Source organism: Eucyclogobius newberryi, unplaced genomic scaffold, assembly GCF_026437365.1.
Source record: "Eucyclogobius newberryi isolate DKJ021-1_F unplaced genomic scaffold, fEucNew1.0.hap1 SCAF_12, whole genome shotgun sequence".
In the NCBI taxonomy this organism is placed as follows: Eukaryota; Metazoa; Chordata; class Actinopteri; order Gobiiformes; family Gobiidae; genus Eucyclogobius; species Eucyclogobius newberryi.
In genome coordinates, this window is record NW_027315746.1 from 12040883 (window position 1) to 12062466 (window position 21584).

The 21584-nt window shown below is 43.4% G+C and overlaps 2 protein-coding genes across 3 annotated transcripts in view; one reads left to right on the forward strand and one right to left on the reverse strand.

Moving 5' to 3' along the window:
- The window catches only part of yes1 (YES proto-oncogene 1, Src family tyrosine kinase), a 39177-nt gene extending 31554 nt beyond the window's left edge, over positions 1–7623 (reverse strand). Inside the window, exon 1 of the mRNA XM_072440818.1 lies at positions 7514–7623. The gene's annotated coding sequence lies outside the window, so the exon portion shown is untranslated. The remainder of the gene's footprint in view (positions 1–7513) is intronic.
- A 6617-nt stretch (positions 7624–14240) lies between these two features.
- On the forward strand, positions 14241–20257 carry adcyap1b (adenylate cyclase activating polypeptide 1b). Of its 2 annotated transcripts, XM_072440821.1 has the most exons (5): positions 14241–14613; positions 14834–14938; positions 15980–16102; positions 16306–16410; positions 16842–20257. In XM_072440821.1, exons 2-5 carry the CDS (start codon positions 14835–14837, stop codon positions 17026–17028), a joined length of 519 nt encoding a protein of 172 aa, XP_072296922.1. In that variant the 5' UTR covers positions 14241–14613; position 14834; the 3' UTR covers positions 17029–20257. The 2 variants fall into 2 exon arrangements, with proteins under 2 accessions (XP_072296922.1, XP_072296924.1); XM_072440823.1 differs by lacking the exon at positions 16306–16410 and having other exon boundaries at positions 14245–14613.
- The last annotated feature ends 1327 nt before the right edge of the window (positions 20258–21584 follow it).

Consider the following 21584-nt stretch of genomic DNA (forward strand, 5'->3'; position numbering starts at 1 on the left):
AACAAGATCTCAAACCTCCAGTGGAGCGGGGCCTTAAAGTACAGGAAACGAAATAAGATGCAAATGTCTCAAACGCAATATACAAAGTGATGGACCCGAGTTTACTGTAAACAGGCCTCTCAATCCAAAAGGGATGGTGTATATACGGTACAAAGAACTGGCTCAGAAGAGTTTAGGCTTTATTTATTTGTATTTATGTGCATTTTGAGTTGTGATTGGTCATTTGTATATGATTTTCTCGTAAAATGAAAACAACATATGCTCCACTCATGTTTTATGTGTTTTTAGTGTGTCGCTCCTAGGGATGCATACCTACGTTCAGGTTCAGGTCCTGATTCGAATCCAGAGGTTTAGGTTCAGGTCCGGACCTAATGAGTCGAGACCTGAACCCATGCCATATTTGCATAATGTTATAACGGCATAACACAAGCTACTTGGCTCAATTAAGTTGAAGACACTTGAACAAGGACGACTATCAAACACAAGGCTTAACTGCAGACTGAAATAAACTCAATTTATCTGGTTTATTCATTGTTTATTAACAGAAGTTACAACTTACAAATCACAAGCTACTAGCTAGCTGCTAAACTGTAGCAGTTAACACACATTCATGTTTTTTACTTGAGGAACAACTTCCGAACAAGAGCATGTCGAGTATTGGTATTGGGGCAGCTGTTTCAGCTGATACTATGTTTGTCAAGTGTGTTACTGGTTTGACTGGGCTGTTCCCCACACCTGAAGTTTAATGCTTTAGATACATTTCCACTCTTCAATTTTGCAGATCCATTGGCATCAAAGTCAGGTAAAAACCTTCAAAAACTAGCATAACAGTCAACTAGAACCACTATAAATCAATCAACTTAGCAGTATCAAAAATAGAATATGAAAATATTTTACACTACACACAATACATCATATTAAACAGCATTAAACACCAGCCCATATTTAACAACTGTAGAATACAAATACTATTACAAAATATAAGCTCCAATTAATGAATCCAGCAATTAAACAATATTACTTTGACTTAGTATTTACTTAGATGTATAAATATGTATATTGCACATTAACCCACTGAAATAAATGCCAAATACATCACACCACAACATAATACAGTTATTTCATTAATATTGTAGAAACCCTAATGTTAAGCATTATCTGGTTAAATGTTCCTTTCACACTGTTGTTAATGCATTGTTATTGTGTGGCGTCCAGGTCATTACATATTGATAATATAATAGATCCATGCATATTGGTTACAAGTTACACTGGGAAGACGCGTGCGTCGCTGATGCTCCGGGTGCGCCATTGACAGCGATGTTAGTGTTTACGTCTTTTCCAGCGTGAATTTAGCGATCTATGGAAGGTTTCAGATGGTTTAGATTCTAGAACGAAAAGGATATGGTATGTGAGTGTTAGATTTTTTATGAGTCCAGAACCGAAACACTGGGGTTTCGTTTTTTTTGGACCTGAACCGAAACGTTTTTACAAGTCCGGATCCAAAGAAGGTGGCCAATTTGAGGAGGGACAAAACTAAAAAAACTTGGCCTTTGAAGAACAATATATTGCCACAGAAAACATCACAATAACTGATAATATTGAAACTACTTCATGCCGCATACATAATAACCATAAAGTAGTGACGAGGACAGTCTGCGAGCAAGGAATTATGTTATGAATGTTTATCAAGAACAAATGTAAAATACGCCGAAAGACACGTCATGGTGGGAAAAAAACACGTGAGGTTTTGTTGTGTCAGACCACCGCTGACACTGTGGCAGACTTCGAGACGAGGCAAACTGAAGCCGCCTCCCACAGGCTTCAGTGACAGAAGAAGAAGAAGCGAGAGCTGCAGGAAGGAAGCTTGGCACTGGCCTGGCGTCTGCACTATCCGGGATCAAAACGCTCAACACTAAACACTGCTGAGTTACACTGCCCCACAGGGAGAGGAACCTCGGAACGATTTTGACTTGCGACGTGGCAAGAGTTTGTAAAAAACAACGACAAAAAAAAAACCTAAAATATCATTGTAAGATTGTTGAAGTAGAAGATTATGTTGTCACTTAACACACAGAGAACCAAAACAACAAGAACACAAGCAGCACAAACCGCTAAAAGAACCATAATCACGGTACGTTTACATGAAAATAAAGAGTCCCGTTTGGGCCAATGTCTGTCAAATTTGTCAATTTCCAAATTAACTATACTAAAATGTCAAACTCAATTCTGATTCTAAAAAAAGGAAAACACAGATTTTAATACTGTCATTTACAATCAGATTCAAAATAACTTCCTGGATTGCGGTCTCATTCTGAAAACACATTTGAAACCATATCACAGGGATCATAAAAACAAAGCAAAAATGTCTATGCATACCATTTCTTTTCCCCCTAGTAGTGATAGCTGTCCAAATATTTGTTCAAAACCATAAGGTTCTGCCGTATCTATATTGATGATGACAACCCTTTGAACAGAGCACAAGATTCAAGAAGTCCATGCAGTACAAAACCGGAGAATGGCATCAAAATATCTCAACTAAGTATATCGTGTTACGTGGAATATACAATTTCAAAGCTTTTCAAAACACTAAGAATCGGGGGGGAGGGGGGCGTGTTACAGGTACAGAGTGCTTCTTGGGGAATGGGCTGAAACAGGGCCGACTGCGCCTGGTGAGTGGTCCCCGTCCGTCTGCTCATCCGAGGGGAAGGATAGAGACTGTTCTCTAGATAAAGTCTGCAGGAATCAAAAAAACACTTTGGACACATATACGAGGAACCAATAGCACTGCAACATGGTTAAAAGCTCTGAAAAGCTCGATGTTGCATGATATGGGCCCTTGAAACTGTAATAAAGATGGATCAAAACATTAGGAGACGGTTTTGAAGGCAGTGGAGCAGCATGATGATGATGAAGTCTTACAGAGACACAGTGGACATGGAAGTGCATGATTAAGTGCGCCGCCTGTTTTCTTTCGTCACACACTAAACCAATTATGAAGGCACTTTTCTGGGAGAGGCCTTTCTGACCTTTGTGCTTCCTTCCTCATGTAACCTCAGCACTCGCTTGGGAATAAAGTTATGACATAAACTTCAAAGGACACGTTAACAAGAACGAATAAAAGGAGAAAGAAGCGACCATTTGGACACTGAAAGAACCATTTCCAAACAGACTTGATTCACCACCTAAACAGAATCCAATAAAAAAGTCCTTTACTCAAATGACAAACTTGACAGCCTTGCTTAGAACACACCTACATCAATCACTACGACGCGAGGAAAACCAGGGGCTGTGAACTCCTTCTACTGAAGCGGGAACTGGGTAATTGCCCTGGCACGCTCCCATAGGCCCAGCACAGTCTTATCTTCAGGGCAGTCTGCCATCTCTGCCAATCACACACAAGAGGAGAGCGGAGGGGAAAGGGGGACTTCCTTCCGACACCATTCATGTCAGTGGGGGCCACCTGCTGAGCCGGTCAAAGCCTGGAATCACACACGGACAGAGACACAGCCATCTCCAACCCCGAGATGAAAGGCTTCTTCTTCAAACTCTTGACTTTTAAAGCCAGAAGTGAAAGTATGAGAACTGCAGGAGAGATGTGCTTTTACTCACAACGACACATTTACCACCAGTTGAGGGTTATAATAAGGCCAAGAAGAAATAATTGTGTGTTTCCGGTAACCCAACCGAACTGGATTTCAAAACCTTAAACATTTTATCGTATAGGTATAGGTATATTGGTTGTACGTTTCGAGAATGTCAAATTGTGAGGGTGAATCCAAAAGCTGCGGGAAAAAATCATCTGTGGGGCTCGTAAGATATGAAAATCGCCGCATTTTTGATCTTTGCTCTTTTTGAGTAGCGTGCAGATAATATAATAGAGGGCGAGAATCCATGGGCGATATGCACGCCCGGTGTTTCAGCGGTGAAGTTATTTGGCGTGACTGTCGAAAAGTGCTCACATCATCAAGTGACGATAAGAAAAATAGTGAGAGCTCACTGAACACGAGCACAGGGCGACAGCGCCGCAGATCACGGGGCGGACGCACCTGTTGTGGTCGGCGTGGACCAAAACAGAGCGGTAATTACTAAAAATTGTATTCAATATCTGCACCAATAAGGCCACACCCAATGCAAAGCGCTCACTTCTGAGAAAAGAAAACTGTCTGCAAAACCTGTGCAAGGATTTTAAAGTATATAAAAGAAAGAAAGAAAAAAGCCGACCTACCGACCTCGTTTTTTTTTTTTCAATGTTACCGGAAACACACAAAAATGTTTTTGGCCTAAATAGGTCCATGTTCAGATTGTAAGCATTTTAAGTTCCATTTGTGAGGACAAAAAAAGATGTTATGATTATTCACAGTTATCAACACAATCGTCCAACTAACAGTGAAATCTTGAATCTTCATCACACAGTCTAATAAAAGACTATTCCTCAGGTTTGTGACCAGCTTTACCGAATCAAACTTTCGGAATTATAAAGTCCTGACTAGACTTGGGTTTGTCCTGGTCATGTCCGGGTTCGGTTCCCGGTTTAGTCCGGGTTCGGTTTAGTCCGGGTTCGGTTCCCGGTTTAGTCCGGGTTCTGTTCCCGGTCTAGTCCGGGTTCGGTTCCCGGTCTAGTCCGGGTTCGGTTCCCGGTCTAGTCCGGGTTCGGTTCCCGGTCTAGTCCGGGTTCGGTTCCCGGTCTAGTCCGGGTTCGGTTCCCGGTCTAGTCCGGGTTCGGTTCCCGGTCTAGTCAAGGTTCGGTTCCCGGTCTAGTCAAGGTTCGGTTCCCGGTCTAGTCCAGGTTCGGTTCCCGGTCTAGTCCAGGTTCGGTTCCCGGTCTAGTCCAGGTTCGGTTCCCGGTCTAGTCCAGGTTCGGGTCCAGGTTCGGTTCCCGGTCTAGTCCAGGTTCAGTTCCCGGTCTAGTCCAGGTTCGGTTCCCGGTCTAGTCCAGGTTCGGTCCCCGGTTTAGTCCTGGTTCGGTCCCCGGTTTAGTCCTGGTTCGGTCCCCGGTTTAGTCCTGGTTCGGTCCCCGGTTTAGTCCTGGTTCGGTCCCCGGTTTAGTCCTGGTTCGGTTTCCGGCCTAGTCCTGGTTCGGTTCCCAGTCCTGGTGTAGCCCAGGGTTGGTTTCTGCTTTAGTCCCAATTTGAATGAAGTGAATGTGAAAGTAAATCAAAATAGTAATAGGTCCATGTTCAGATTGTAAGCATTTTAAGTTCCATTTGTGAGGACAAAAAAAGATGTTATGATTATTCACAGTTATCAACACAATCGTCCAACTAACAGTGAAATCTTGAATCTTCATCACACAGTCTAATAAAAGACTATTCCTCAGGTTTGTGACCAGCTTTACCGAATCAAACTTTCGGAATTATAAAGTCCTGACTAGACTTGGGTTTGTCCTGGTCATGTCCGGGTTCGGTTCCCGGTTTAGTCCGGGTTCGGTTTAGTCCGGGTTCTGTTCCCGGTTTAGTCCGGGTTCTGTTCCCGGTCTAGTCCGGGTTCGGTTCCCGGTCTAGTCCGGGTTCGGTTCCCGGTCTAGTCCGGGTTCGGTTCCCGGTCTAGTCCGGGTTCGGTTCCCGGTCTAGTCAAGGTTCGGTTCCCGGTCTAGTCAAGGTTCGGTTCCCGGTCTAGTCCAGGTTCGGTTCCCGGTCTAGTCCAGGTTTGGTTCCCGGTCTAGTCCAGGTTCGGCTCCCGGTCTAGTCCAGGTTCGGTTCCCGGTCTAGTCAAGGTTCAGCTCCTGGTTTAGTCCAGGTTCGGTTCCCGGTTTAGTCCAGGTTCGGTTCCCGGTTTAGTCCAGGTTCGGTTCCCGGTCTAGTCCAGGTTCGGTTCCCGGTTTAGTCCAGGTTCGGTTCCCGGTCTAGTCAAGGTTCGGTTCCCGGTCTAGTCCAGGTTCGGTTCCCGGTCTAGTCCAGGTTCAGTTCCCGGTCTAGTCCAGGTTCGGTTCCTGGTCTAGTCCAGGTTCGGTTCCCGGTCTAGTCCAGGTTCGGTTCCCGGTCTAGTCCAGGTTCAGTTCCCGGTCTAGTCAAGGTTCGGTTCCCGGTCTAGTCCAGGTTCGGGTCCAGGTTCGGTTCCCGGTCTAGTCCAGGTTCAGTTCCCGGTCTAGTCCAGGTTCGGTTCCTGGTCTAGTCCAGGTTCGGTTCCCGGTCTAGTCCAGGTTCGGTTCCCGGTCTAGTCCAGGTTCAGTTCCCGGTCTAGTCAAGGTTCGGTTCCCGGTCTAGTCCAGGTTCGGGTCCAGGTTCGGTTCCCGGTCTAGTCCAGGTTCAGTTCCCGGTCTAGTCCAGGTTCGGTTCCTGGTCTAGTCCAGGTTCGGTCCCCGGTTTAGTCCTGGTTCGGTCTCCGGTTTAGTCCTGGTTCGGTCTCCGGTTTAGTCCTGGTTCGGTCCCCGGTTTAGTCCTGGTTCGGTTTCCGGCCTAGTTTTGGTTCGGTTCCCAGTCCTGGTGTAGCCCAGGGTTGGTTTCTGCTTTAGTCCCAATTTGAATGAAGTGAATGTGAAAGTAAATCAAAATAGTAAATGTAATGACAGTGACATAAACATCGAAATAAAAAAAGCACTTTACGATTACAGAATGCACATTTTAAATACAAAATAAGTCATGCTTCCTACTTCCATCTACCACCACTGCTTATAAATGCTAATAGGTGCTTATAAGTGCTTATATATTAAATAATAACACAGAACAGTCTACATTTGGAGTTGTACAACCCTAAATAAGACGCAGCACACTTTATGCGTCTGTGCAAATGCCATTAGTGCCCAGCTCTAAAACCCTCCATCAGGGTAATGAAGCAGAGCAGCAGGGCAAGACTTCTCCTCTCATTTAACCCGGGGCCCCTGATCCCCGGGGCCAGCGCGCCACCTGTTCCGCTCCTCCTCGTCCCGCTGCCAACTGCCCTCGTTTCCTCCAGCTGTGAATGCGTAACGGGGACGGGCACCGCTCAGCCCAGCACCGGGATTACCGCGGAGCACCGGGGGGGATTACCGAGGCTCCGGGACCTCACAGTCACAGTTTTAACGCATTCCCCGGGGCGCAAAGTTGGGCTCCCAAAACAACAACATCGGGAATATCCGTGGGAATTACGTAGTCAGGGATAATTTACCAAAAGTGTGGTCATTCTGGGAAGCTCGGGTCATAGTATCCCGTGTGTCGAGCAATAAAAGGGCTTTAACAGCTGGGGCCCCGGAGCAGCAGCTGACTGCAGAGTGGAGCTCACGGTGGGACAGGGCTGAGGCGGGACAGGGGGATAAGTGCTCCGACCTAATGGACAGTTGGGGAAATCATGTTGCAAGAGAGCGGAAGGGGATGAATCGGTTGTTTAAGTGGGGCCATTAGAATAAAACGGGAGTCGAGTCACGCTTTGAAGTTTAAAAACGTGGTGTTTGAGCACGATATAAAGACGTATTAAGACATAAAAGACGCTCTGAAACTCCCCAAAAAGACGCAACGGGGCAAACTCCGGTGCACGTTTGACGCACAACTTTCTGAGAGTGTGAGGCCTGCGTACTTTTTAAAGACGAGCCGCGACTTACCTCGAAAGCGACCTTTGCACTGTCGTGTTGTGGCTACATGCGTCCCGGGGTCCCCTTCCCACGTCCTCCCGACTCTTCGGGGAACCAGCCGCAAGCGAGCGATCTCCTCCTTTTTTTTTTTTTTAACCGTCAAATCTCAGTCGTCCCCGGTCCGTCCCATACCGAGAAACTACTTCCAACAACCGCAAGAAGTAACTCCTGCCGACGGGATCTCGGAGAGTGTTTCCTCCTCCAGCAAAAAAAAGACAATGCCACGCCGGCTGACAAAGGGTCGTTAATATGGCGGGGTAAAGGCAAAGGCGCCGCAATTAAAATATCCCCAACTCACCGGGCGCTGATAGGTCAGGGCGGCCCTCAGAAGAGGCACAACAATAGCCGGACGAGGAGCGAGGAGCCGACGAGGCCGAGGAAAGAACCGAGCTGCGTTCAAGGGCCGCGGATTAGGCTCGTTCTTCTGAGCTTCCGTGCCATAAACGCAACGCAGTTCGCAGAAAGCGTTGAGACTGGTTTGAAATGTGTCTAAATGAGATTGTGAATGACGGATTTATGGCGCACAGGCACTGATTTAACCTGTAACACGTTTAAAAAATACATTTTTATTGTACCAAACCGAATTTTGATTGACTAGCGAGATTGCATTAACAAACATGATTGTTCAGACACTTCCATGGACCGTGTATAGTTGGGCTCCACAGGTTTTCTGTTTATTACAGTCATTATCTTCCTTGTTTCGACGGACTTTGAAAGCATCTTCTTTTCTATTGAACAGAGTCCAACATGGCCGACACTCGTATTGATCAGAGCCTTCGGCACCAAAAGTCACTCAACTCACGAAGTGTCGGTGCAATAAACGAACACGTGCTTTTGAGTGGCGTCTTTATGTGTTACAAACATAAAAGCCGCGCGCAGACGCACTCACAGAAAAGCACTGATTTGAACCTTCGGCTAAACACTTAAATGATGCAGGCCTCTGGCGCCCCCTAGGTGTAATGTTGAGCAGGAGCCATGTTCTGTGCCGTGGGGGAATGTTCAGAAGCAAAGTCAGTTTTCAGTCAGTGGCTTGAGGCAATTTAGTCAATAATGCATTTGTTTAAAACAGCTCATTATGTCTTGCAATGTTTCCCATAATAAAAACAAAAGAAAGGTTTATTGTCAATGAACAAAATTCACTTACATAGGAACTTGAACAATGAACAATGAATAAGTCACAAGTTACCAGATAAAAAATTAGAGTAAAAATAAAGACAAAATATTGGCCTTTATATGTATACAACTGTACAGACCAATTTCTGACCAATCATTGCAGCCCTGTCGGAAAGTGGTAAAGAACCACTATTACATTTGTTTCATCATCTTTTACAGGAAAATGCAAGAATAATAGGGCTTTGGAGCGTGACATAGACATCTACATTTATTCATTCAGAGCATCAGCCACTATAACCTTAACTTTCACCTGCATGATTCTATGGAAATGAAAAAGTTAAAATCATACTTCAGAAAAATCTCCATGGAGCTAAATACAAACAAATGCCTTGTGGAATATAGGAGCAACCAATTCCCATGGAAACAAGCTCCTTCAGGCCAGTGTGAGTCAGGCTTGTGGAGATGCGAGCTCAAGTTTTTCTATTGCACACTGCCAATTCTGCCCTTTGGAATAAACTCTCTGTGAGTTGATATCAACTACATTTGAGTGCACATGTGAGACCATCCAATAAACTCCAGGGAAATGTTAAAGGAACTCTTTTCCGGGAGTTCATTTTTTAACTCTTTTCTGGAGTTAAAACTGAACACTGTGGGAGTTAAAAACTACTCTCATGTGGGGTAAAATACAACTCTCACCTGGAGTTAATTTGAATGTGAACTATTTTATGGTGTTAACAGTCAAAACTTAAATATGTTAAAAAGACTACAAAAAACATTGATTGTCACATTTTTATTTAAAAAAGCATGTTTGACTTTTGATTTTGTATCACAAACTGTAACACCAAACCAAATACAAAGTGCAAACATTAAAAGCAATGCACAAATGTCTGACAAGAGTTATCATTAACATGAGTTAGACTACCTTTAAATTTAACCCTGTTGTCCTTCTGTGTCAAGGAAGGAAGGAAGGAAGGAAGGAAGAAGGGAGGAAGGAAGGAAGGAAGGAAGAAAGGAAGAAAGAAAAAGGAAGGAAGGAAAGAAGAAACAAAAGGAAGAAAAGGAAGGAAGAAAATAAAGAAGGGAAGGAAGAAAAGAAAGGACTTTGAAGAAAGGACAATTTAAAAATGAATCTGTTTAAAGTATGCAAGTTATAAGAACACATTTCTTGCACAGGCGCTGTCCACTTGCTGGACTGTCCAGACTGCTTCTGAGGACCACAAATACAGTAACATTAAGTTACAGGGCACATCAAATCTAAAATTAACACGGTTATGTATTAATACAGAACTGCCATATACAGTAAGGTGCCATGGAGGACCAAGAACTAGCACATTTTCATTTCAAAAGATCACTTTATTACTTTATTTAAATCAAAACTTGCCCAATTAGATGAGGACCATTTTGTATTTCATAAACATTATAAACCTGCCTACCACACCTACCAAGTATCACAAATCCCGGCAGGTTGGAGTAGTCGGCTAATCCTGCAAGTGGGATGACCGAAATGAGAAGGATAAAGGAGAGTCAAAATAAATGTTTGGATTGTTCAGTGTATCAATCTGCTGCATGCATGCATATATATATATATATATATATATATATATATATATATATATATATATATATATATATATATATATATATATATATATATATATATATATATATATATATATATATATATATATATAATTTCTCACGTAATTTATGTCAGTGGAGATGAAAAACCACATCAATTCTGTTGCAAGTACTGGAAAGGCATCCTCATCCACCTCTATGCCCAGTTCATCTTTGACTTTCAGCACTCTGTAATCTTGTAGTTGAAACTTCTGTTTTACTGTAGCACAACATTTGACACGTTATTATGTCCCCTTAAATGACAGACAACCCATAGTTATCGCCTACCTGCGTCGATGAACACAGAGAAGACGGTCCTTTCGATCCTCACATATTTCTTTGTTTGTTTATGTTGCACCTTCAACAACATCTTGACCACTTGAGGGAAAAATAAAAGAAATAATTTGATCAGTAATAAATGACCCAGCTGCTCTCTTGTCATTCTTGTCTTTCAATAACAAATGAGTGCAGGGGTTTGGGCAGCTCCTCTCTAGTCCTCTTTTACTATGAAGTTAGGAGACGAGGGGGAAAATGCAAGATTAAGAGTTCATGTCGGGTGACGATATCAGGAAGCTCTGCACGCAAAGCCGTGTCAGTTGCTAAACAGGATTGACTGGTCCCGCCACAACCGCATGTCGCTAGCTCTGGCCTCGCAAAATCAGTCTATGACAAAATACACAAATGTGCCGTTATTATAATGATGGAGGCCTACTATAACGTTAGTTTGAGGAGTAAAATGGCACTTTTAACTGCCTCATGAGTCCCGACAAGTTCAGGGCAAACTTCAGCAGCTGAGTTAGCTGCTAGAAAGTTCGGCAATCAAAGTCTATGACAAACTATACAAATTAACGTTATTATACGGGTTATTGTCGTCTTAAAGCCCTGCACAGTCTGATATAATGTAAGTGTGAGGAGTAAAACCACACTTACCTTGCTCAAGAGTCACGTGAAGATGACTGGGTGGAGCACATTCTAACTCAGGTGTATTGTTGAACATGGGCGGAGCCAGGGCGTGACTTTCACGACGTCACTAAGTGGTTAGCGCAACAGGCAGAGCGTTGGATTGGGACCAGGGTTCGAATCCAGCAGTGGTTTCACTTTTCTTTTCGTATTTAAATGTTTTAAAAGTGAAACGTGTCATTTGTGTTGCGTGGAGGGTCACTCTCTGCACGCTCCATCTCTGATTAGGTGCTTGTTCTCTTTACCCGTTTCATTCGTTACGGTCATTTTTGTTGAACTGGTGTATGATTGGCTGCATGTAGAAAGTGGGCGGGAGCGAAGAAAGTACACAGCAGGTCATGTGATCTGACCATGGAACTGACAAAAAGGCCTTTTCTACATCATTTAACTGAGGTTTTGCAAAAAGTGAAGGGCATAAATAAGAGCAGATCGACTGGAAAAAAGAGACATTCAGAACATGTGCTGAAAAACAAAGTTTATCGAACGTAGAATAGACAACAACAGCACATGATCGTTCAAACCATGAATTCATTGCGGTTGTAGCAGTGGTTCAGAGGTTTTATTCATCTACAAAGCTAAAGCAGAGAAAGTACAGGACAAACAGCTCACTGAGGCACAAATAGACTAAATCTGAAAGGATAATGCATGAGACTGTGGACATCAGGGTAGTGGGTTCGGGCCCTGTTGTGGGTATGTTTTTTATTTGTTTTTGTTTTTAAATCAGAACACCAAAGATGTACAATTTCTTGAAAAAAGTAAATGTAACTAAATGCTCCCACCTCTGCTGTTTTTGAGGGAGGAGCTCTCTCAGAAGGCAAAAAGGCCATGGTCTGCCTTAGCCTTTGGAGGGTTATTCTATGTAACTGCACTAAACCCACATCATATTGGCCCGAATGAACCCCTCCCTTTCTTTTTGGCCTAAGCCCCGGATGTTTAGAATGTCTGGCTCCGCCTCTGGTGTTGAATCAGGCTCCTCAACACTCGATGAATGAATTCCGAAATATTACTACGCCAAAGAGTTGCCCTGAACACAAGCCGTAGTTGAATGTAGAGAATAAACTCCCAAAAATGAACACTTTAACACTTATTTGTTTAACTCCAGAATTTTGAACATCCAAAATGAAAAATGGACAAACATGCTTTTATTTATTTAAGTTTTATCATTACATATCGACGCTTTACGGTTCACAACGTCACCAAACACACAGAAGAACCAACCGTCTCCAGTAGGACGTCCACAGATTGTGTATTTAGACTTTACTGCACCTATAGTCCTATTTTTATGGCCTGGGGACGTAGACTTGTCAGTGCAGAGCGATATATTCTTTGCCTGGGCTATAAATAGTACGGGATGCTGATGCGACAGGATGTGAAATGCCAAATTGTTACGGTGATTTCATTAGTTGTGAAAGTCATGAGTAGCCCAAGTACAGATTTCAAAGTTATCGCAACCTTTATATTTTGATTGGGGGCATCATCCATAATCGCTTGGCTTTCGAGCAATTAGATTTCCAGACCCACTAATGACCAAAGGGAGGCCGTGTGTGACTCATGCTCTCTCCCCCATCACCCACCTCCTCCCCCTCTTCCTCATGCGCACTGCTGACTGGACAGTGCGCTCGCAGTTCCTCGCTTTGTCCTCTTGGTGGCGCCGCGTGCTCATCCTTCAGCGCTCCTTGCCTCTTCTACCTGCCCGCCCGCGCCATTAGCAGTCCTCTCCAGCAGCACATTATGGGTTTTAAGTTGTGTTCCAAGCTGGATTCACGCCCCGGAAAGCTGGAGTTGTGGATAGGCTCCGGAGGCAGTGACTGGCCCCGTTTGTCACATTGCGTCAGAGTAAACAAAACGCTGACGTGAATTAAAAAGGAAAAAAAAAAGAATCATATCATGGGTCGTGGTGAGCTATATGTTTGATTCAACCGTGGTACACTACACAATGTTCTTTTTTAATTATCATGGCGTCACGTCAAAATGTATGGACGTCTTGGAACGGCGCAAATTCAACGTCTCCAAAAAACTTCCACGCGTTTTGCAGGCACTTTCTCCTCTCCTCTCCTCTGTTCTTCTCACTCCGCGTCCACACGTTTAAAGCCAAGTTCACGCTGAGCTGCTGCAGTTAATTTCCATCATTAAAATCTAATCATGCAAAAAAAAAAAAAAAAGCACCCATGAAAAAGGCGCACAGTTTTATTGCTAAAATAAGGCTTCCACTGGGCCTTGCTGTTACCACTGCAAACCTCATCCATAAAACAAAACGATTGCGATTCTTTACATATATTTCGTTTAGGTATTTAATTCTAAACATTAACAGTATGATGAAAATGATAAATTAACATTGACTGGATGTGTGGCCTGCGTTATTGCACCAAATGACGCGTTGAGGAAAGGCACCGGACGCACGGCCATTACCGCGATATTAAAACACACACCTCAATGATGGGAACAAGGGGATGGAAAGGAGACGTGCTACTGTAACCGGAGACGAGTCACTGGAGCGGCGGACAGCGTCAGTCCCTGGGGGCCTTGAACTTCTGAAGCCCGATCCCTGTTATGACAAAACCCGACCAATCGTTTCCCAGCTTTGCCATAATCACACGAGCCTAATTGGACTCGTCGGTGACGCGGTGAGTGCACAAATTGATTGCTAATGTCCGTCACATAACCGCGGCGGGCGTGCGGTTCAAAAGAGTAAAGTTTTGGGTTGAAAAAACTTGAAAGAAACAAAAGAAAAAGAGTGTGTGTGGTGGAGGAGGGGATGGGGATGGGGATGGGGATGGGTGGGAGCTTATAGACACAGGCAGGTGGGACAGGGTCTGACGGGGAAGGAGCTGTACTATTATATTCCGGGAGGGAGGCTTGATGACGTCTGCAGCATCCTTAATGTGACATATCGGGGGAGGGCGGAGGGGAGATAAAAATCCAAGGCGAATCGCGGCACAGGACAAAAGTTTCGAGTGAGCGATATGAAGACGCACACGACGAGCGCTTGGTGTTTTGTGTGACTTTTTTCCCGGGGACGCGTTTTTTCTCCCTTCTTCCCCCAACGTGCGCGCACTTGCCTCCTCTTTTTCTTTCTTTCTTTCTTTCTTTCTTTCCTTCTTTCCTTCCGACTGAGTGCAAAGTGAGAGAGGCAGAAGTGAGGGGAACATAAAGGAGAGTCTACGCGGCGCTTCAGCCAAAAGGGGATAAGGAGCGCTCTCTCGACGCACGCAGACACGCCCGGACCCTGCCTTCCCTCTTCCTCCCACATCCTCAGTCTCCTTTCCAGTAACAGCAGCAGCAGCAGCAGCAGCATCAGCAGCAGCAGCAGCATCAGCAGCATCAGCAGCAGCCAGTAGAAGCACCGCGCGCCTCCTGTTCTCCCTTTCTTCTTGTTATAGGTATGTTGTGCCACCGCGGATGGAGCAGAGCGCTGCGTAAAAGTCACAGGAATTAGTCCATTTTGAGACTTTGCATGTAAAAGGATTGGCTGTAAACTTTGATGTAACGAGGCAAACCTCTTTAATCGCGCTTCAGTCGTGTTTGAATGATGTTTATTGCGTAGATATCGTTATTTTTCATTGTTAGTTTATTGATTGCTTTTTTGACGTTTCTCCGCAGCATGGCCAGTTCGAGTAAAGCCACTTTAATCTTACTCATCTACGGAATCTTAGTGCACTACAGCGTCTTCTGCACACCCCTTGGACTAAGTTACCCCAAAATCAGGTAGGTGTCTCGTTGAGAACAGCCTGGGCAGCACTTGGTTTGTGCGTAAAAGCTTTGGGAACAAGCTGCGCCGCGCGTGGAAGTGGTAGTTTTTACGCACAAAGCTCCTTCCCCACAGCAAGCGCGCGCGCACGGGGGGATTGATGAAAGCCATAGTTGTCAAAGCCATCGGTGTGTGCAAAGTGTGTTTGTGTGTGTGTGTGTGTGTGTGTGTGTGCAAAGTGTGTGTGAGAGAAGGTGTGTGTGTGTGTGTGTGTGTGTGCAAAGTGTGTGTGAGAGAAGGTGTGTGTGTGTGTGTGTGTGTGTGCAAAGTGTGTGTGAGAGAAGGTTTGTGTGTGTGTGTGTGTGTGTGTGTGTGTGTGTGTGTGTGTGTGTGTGTGTGTGTGTGTGTGTGTGTGTGTGTGTGGGTCCAGCGGGACGCTCCACACAAGTCCTTCTTCTTATTAAACTGAAACCGAGCGCGGGATGACGGGGGCTGTCGTCACGCGCAGAGGCGAGGCAAGAAACCTGAGCCACTATACAGCTATTTTCCCCCTTCTTCTTTTGGTGGCAAAATATGATTTTGGGCGTGGTTAGGGTGCACATCTTAATAACCGCATTATTGTTTTTCGTTTTCCATTTCTATTATTCCGGTTTTAGTGGTCACATCTCCTGTGTGGGAGTTCACACCCATTGTTCGGATTGATCTGATTATTAACGAGTCCATAAAAGGCATTGATTTCAAATCCACATTTAAATCTTTTTTGCGTCTTGGTGCTATCCAAACAATTGAATATAAAATAAAGTCATTTTTAGCGATATTTTATTACAAGCTTATTTTCTACAGCTTAATCACTCAACATTAATTATTCGTTTCAAACATTTTCGTTCATTTTCAACATTGCACGCACTTTACATCCCGTAGAGGGACAGCGGGCGCGCACGCTTTTGCGCATTCTTGCACTATATTCCTCCTCCGCTGCGCCTCAGACACAGACACTGCAGGACGTGGCGCGCTCAGCCTTCCCTTCCCTGATCTGTCCCTTTTCCCTCCTCACCCAGACTTGACAACGACGCCTTCGATGAGGACGGCAACACACTACCGGACATGGGCTTTGACACGGACCAAATAGCGATACGGAGCCCGGACGAGTCCTACTCCCTGTACTACCCTCCAGAAAAGAGGTAAACCCTCAGCACATGGCCGTGTTCTTCATGTCTAGTCTTTATTCTCACGTAGCCTAAAATGCACACGCCTTTATAAGTCTGGTCCAAAGGGGCATTTGAGGCTACGGGTTTTTTTTGTTTTTGGATCATTGTCTTTTGCGCTTTTCTTTTTTGAGTCTTCCTTGGATTGATATGTGTGTTTTGGCGTTTTATCATCTCAGATCAGAAAGGCATGCTGAGGAGGAATTAGATAGAGCCTTGAGGGACATCCTGGGTCAGTTAACAGCGAGACATTATCTGCATTCGCTGATGACAATACGCGGAGGGTAAGGGCATCCTCTTATTCGCGTTGATTTCATTTGCTTCCCATGACTGTCTGCTGCATTATTTAGCCATTGTCTCGCCTTTTTTTTCCTTTTCTTTGTTGCATGGCGTGTTTCGTTCACTGTCACTGTTATTCCCATAAACAATGCACGTCAGGGTGAATTACAAAACAGCCTATGCATTGATTTATGCACCGAAATAAACCCGCGATGGGCCAAAAACCGATGAATAATTGACGGCGCATAAATCCAACCGGCCTGTTATTATTATAGCAGCAGAGCAGGCCGAAACCACGGACTACTTTACGTTAGAAAATCACGACAGCACAAAAAAAAAGAAAAAGAAAAAGGGACAGATGAAATTATTGTGCAACGAAATGCAGCACGTTTTCAATGCTGTTTCCCCCCCCCCCCGTGTTTGTTTGTGTGCGCAGCGAGGACAACAGCGTGGAGGACGAGTCGGAGCCACTGTCCAAGAGACACTCGGATGGCATCTTCACTGACAGCTACAGCCGCTATAGGAAGCAAATGGCCGTGCAGAAGTACCTGGCAGCGGTTCTGGGCAGAAGGTACAGACAGAGAGTTAGGAACAAGGGACGGCGGGGGCTGGCCTATTTGTAGCGTCTTTTTTTGTTGTTGGTTGTGCCAGAACGCGTCCCCCAAACTGCCCCAACTGTGTAAATACATCCGAGTCGTTATGAAATTCATCCACCTATATCTGCCAACCAGTGGATTGCGCCTGTGTTCTTTCAACATGTATTTATGTATGAAGTAAAGCCATTAAAATCAATATTTTATTAATAATATCGTTTTTTCCCCCTTTTTGTACTGAAGCACTTCTTTCTCCAGACATAACCCTTACGCACAGTTGTGGACCAACGTTTTATTTTCATGTCAAGATGTTAAAAAGAAAATGGAAAAAAAAAGCTTAAAAAGAAAAGAGATATAAATGTGCACCTTCAACATTATGCGCTTGAAGTCTACATCTACATATGCAGAAAATAAATAGATTTTAAAAGACAATCAAAGTATTGAATGTTATACTTATTTTTGTAACCTATTTTTTTAGTGTTGTTTTTTTTTGTTTTCGAACAGGCCCAAAGAAGCAGTGAGCATGCTCTGTAAACCAAGGCTGATCCTATAAATTATAAATGTCTTACACCTGACATGGTGAGCTATGTGGCTTTGATGTATGGCCTCTTTTGGTGGCAAAAAAACAGAAAAAAAAATGAAAAAAGAAATAAAGATTATTTAGATTAAGATTAAAGATTAAAGAAGCCTAATCTATCTTTAAGACCGTCATTGTGGGGGCATATGTTACAGAGATGTGCTCACTCGCCTCAAAAAGGTGTACGAAAAATGCATCCATCAAAGAGAGTTGTGTTTCTTGTGTACAGAAGAGAAAAACTACAGATCCCAGTGTTGCCTGCTCAGTCCACAGTTTCATTCACAAAAAAATGAGGGCAAACTGTTGAGCGCAGGCTGCACCAGAACCACACAGAGGACTATTTTATCAGCTTATTCATCCTTAATGGTGCATGTAAAGGCTTATTTTTGCTTTAGAAATTGCATGCCACACATTGTGCTATATAGAGATTTTTATTTGGGCTTATGCTTTAAGCCTAATTTTGCACCACATCTCCTCCTCAGGAGATTAGATGTGGTGATGACTGGTATTGCACTGACTTGTTGACACTGGATGCCCTTATCCTATATTTTTTTAACCCAATTGCCTTCGTCTCCTATAGTTACAGTAGCAGTAGCAGTAGCATTAGTATTAGTAGTAGTAGTGGTAGTAGTAGTAGTAGTAGTAGTAGTAGTTATATTTCTTTTGCTTCTAGCTGGCCGTGCTAAAGTAGTTATTTATCTCTTCTGTTGGCCTTGACAGTGCTGTAGTTGGTTTTATGTTGGATGTCTGTTGAGAGCGTGCCATTTGGATGTGACGAGTAGATGGGAAATGTGTGAGGAGAGAAAGGATTAAAGAAAAGAGTGACACAAAAGTTGAAGTGATGTGTGGTTGTTAAATGTAGAGACAGACTGGACATCGTGAGGGTCAATGAGTCTGACAGTGGATATCAGGCGTTGAATTCCCTCATCTTTGTCAAATGGAAGCCCGGAGGCCGTCCACACTAATGCACTTTTGATTCAAACATTTTTATATTTTTCTTCTTCTTTTTTGCAATTTCACCTCGTGACATTTTGGCATTATTAGCACCTAAAACTAATAATGAACTTGCCTTTCATTGTACTTGGCGCACCTTATTTTCTTTCCTATTTTTGGCTTCAATATTTATCTGAATGGATTTCATGCCACATTTTCTCGCACATTTTACGGAATTATTAGCAACTAAAGCTGCTAATTAACATGCCTCCTATTGTTTTCATTTTTGTTGCCAAATTTCTTCACAATTTAGGCCCAAATGCAATTTTATTTTCAATAATTTTGCAGTTGCTGCATCGAAACTTAAGCATCAAAGATGGCTAATATGCTACCACATACTAGCCACAATGAATTGCTCCTTTTATTTACTTTATCTTCAACATTTCCCTTCTGGCATCACCAGCTCAAATCATTGACGTCCTCAATGATTTGCATGTTGCTTGCATTATGCTAAATGCCCTTTTTCTCCATTTGCCTTGGCTTTTTAACTGGCACAAATAGTTCATCTCTTTTTTTCCCGTGCCAAAATGTTGAAGTGCAAAGTTGCATTAATGTGAGCAAAGCCTGTTAGATTGTGCCTCAATGAAGATACAGCCTAATTTAGTTGCAGGTTGTTTTATTTCTTTTGAATAGAAAGACATTAGTGTAGACGTTGCTGACTGTAAGAAGAGTCTAAACGGATCCTCACAGCCCTCCAGCCCAGAGAGACCCACCCATTGACTTTTATTAGACCAATACCTTATGAATTTATTCAACATTATGCAAATACCGTTTTATGCATCCCTTGCAATTCAATCTCTGGCCTGCATCCCTCTTTTCATACAAAACTATGAATACTTGTCAAATTGGGCTTTTCTTCCTGCAGGCTTTGTGCGAGAGTCATGTCAATGTAGGTGTTTAGCAAATATCAGCGTCTCTATCCGTGTGTTTGTTTGTGTGAATGGAAATCAAACGTGGAGGTTGTGGAAACAGCTTTTGGCTTCGGTGCCTTGCTTTCGACGTGAGAAAAAAAAATGTACAAAAAAGAAAAAAAACGACAAAAAAATCTTTATCAAAAATCGCCACAAGTGACAGATGGCAATTTCAGTGGCCCTACGATGCTGCAGTCCATGAGCTTACATTCAAACTTCCTTTTTTTAATGTTTAATCGCTTGGCTTGGTCCACCCAAACAGTAGTAGTAATTAGGCTTTCTTTTTAAAGCATGGCCAATACTTTATAGTGAGTAAAATATTATTAAAATGGCTAGAATGTATATGTTGAAGGAGCAGGCAATGTATGTGTGTGCATGGGGTGTTCAGTGTCTGTGGGAGTTGTGAACAAACACCAGTGGTATTATTAATGTTGACTATGAGGTGTTGTTTCTTTGATATCGGTCAGTACATTATAAACAAGAAAATAGCCCCTTATATAACTTATACTTTCTCATGTACATCACTATCCAAAAGTACAAGGGTGACCAAACCATGACGGAGATGTTGTTCTGATCATAGAAAATGCCTGTTGTTGATATTTCTGAAAGCGCCAAACGCCTTACTTTAAATGTTGAATCTGAAAAACGATGTGTTTTCAAAGTGAACCTTAGTACAAGTGGCATCGTTCTACACACAGGAATCCTTTATGGGGTTTTACGTTTCTCAATGTCATGAAAGTGTTGTAAGATTTGTATGAATAAATTTTTGTAAACAACATTTTTCTAATCAATGTCTAATCATTTTTAAGATAATCACTGTTAAAGTCACATATAAGATGTGTTAAAGATGAAATAAAGAGCTATATGCTGGCACATATAAGTCTAGCAGAAGTGAAGCTTTAGATGGTTCCCATTTCCCTGGGACCAGATCATTTCCTAAAACATACAGGAGCCAAAAGCTCTGATTGAAAATAAAGTTAAACATCTTTCACATCCAGCTCAGCTGCTCTCTGGACGACTGAGTCTGCCAGGTTAAATTTACATTTCCAGCAAAATCTCATCACAAATGAAAAGCAAATATGCCTGGGCTGCTCCAACCTGTAAGCAGCTGAGTCTGAGCCAAAAGGCACTTGGTCTGTGTGTCACCTGAAGACATTTGAATTCTTCCAGCACATTTAAATCTACAATTCATGTGAAATGAAAATAAGGAGAGGTCCCGAATGCATCAGACAACTGGATCAATAATTGTGAGTGTAAACCCGGTTGGCGCCTGCTCCAGACTGAGAGGGCTTCTTTGTGGATCTCTCTTTGCTCCAGTCTTGGCCTTGGAAGTGCAGCTGGGTCCCGCGGGAGAGAAGAGGAGGGTGTGGTGAAGAGCCTCACAGCGCTAACCCAATCAGAGACATGTTGCATGGCAACGGGCCACAAAGGGACGCGCTATGTATACGCATGTGTCAGGAGTGTGCATGTCGGGATGTTCACAGCCCCAGCACATGTTTATGAGCATCTTTCATTATTCATGCACGGCTCCACACAGACTCAGTATCTTTGACTGAGGTCCTCACCTGAACATGTACTACAAACAGCACTGGACACTATGCTTTTCATACTGTAGCAGCACCACTACTATGGTGGAGCAGGTGGTAAATATGATTAATGAAAGCGGCTAAATGAATTAGCCATGAGAACCTGCACACACATACATCTGAGCGTCCCTGAGGAGGGCTGCTGGTGGGAGTCGCTGTTACTCACAAGCAGATTGGCGTTTCTCAGCTCCTGTGTGGTGATGTCTCTATTCTTTATTTAACCCTCTGCGTTTTGGAGCAGGCAGCTGTAACTGAAGCTTAGTTCTGTTGACAAGAGAAAATTCCTGCATTTCCTCTGACGTTGTGGGATTTCACAAAAGGGGCTTTCAAATAAATAAAAGAATGCATTCAGGAAGGAATTGCGTTTGAAATTCACAAAACAGTGGAAATAGCCTTTACATAGTATTCACAAAGGCATCATAAATCACAAAATATAGATTCCACATATGGCCTTCACCGCTCCTCTGTGGCAGCCTTCTTTTCACCTTAATATGAATTCTAATGTTGTCGCTTTGATCA

Bases quoted from the DNA above. Each gene is read 5' to 3' on its own strand.
- adcyap1b (XM_072440821.1), top strand. From the start codon at position 14,835: ATGGCCAGTTCGAGTAAAGCCACTTTAATCTTACTCATCTACGGAATC. The intron at 16,103-16,305 runs GTAAACCCTCAG...TTATCATCTCAG, and splicing joins TACTACCCTCCAGAAAAGAG to ATCAGAAAGGCATGCTGAGG. The intron at 16,411-16,841 runs GTAAGGGCATCC...TTGTGTGCGCAG, and splicing joins CTGATGACAATACGCGGAGG to CGAGGACAACAGCGTGGAGG.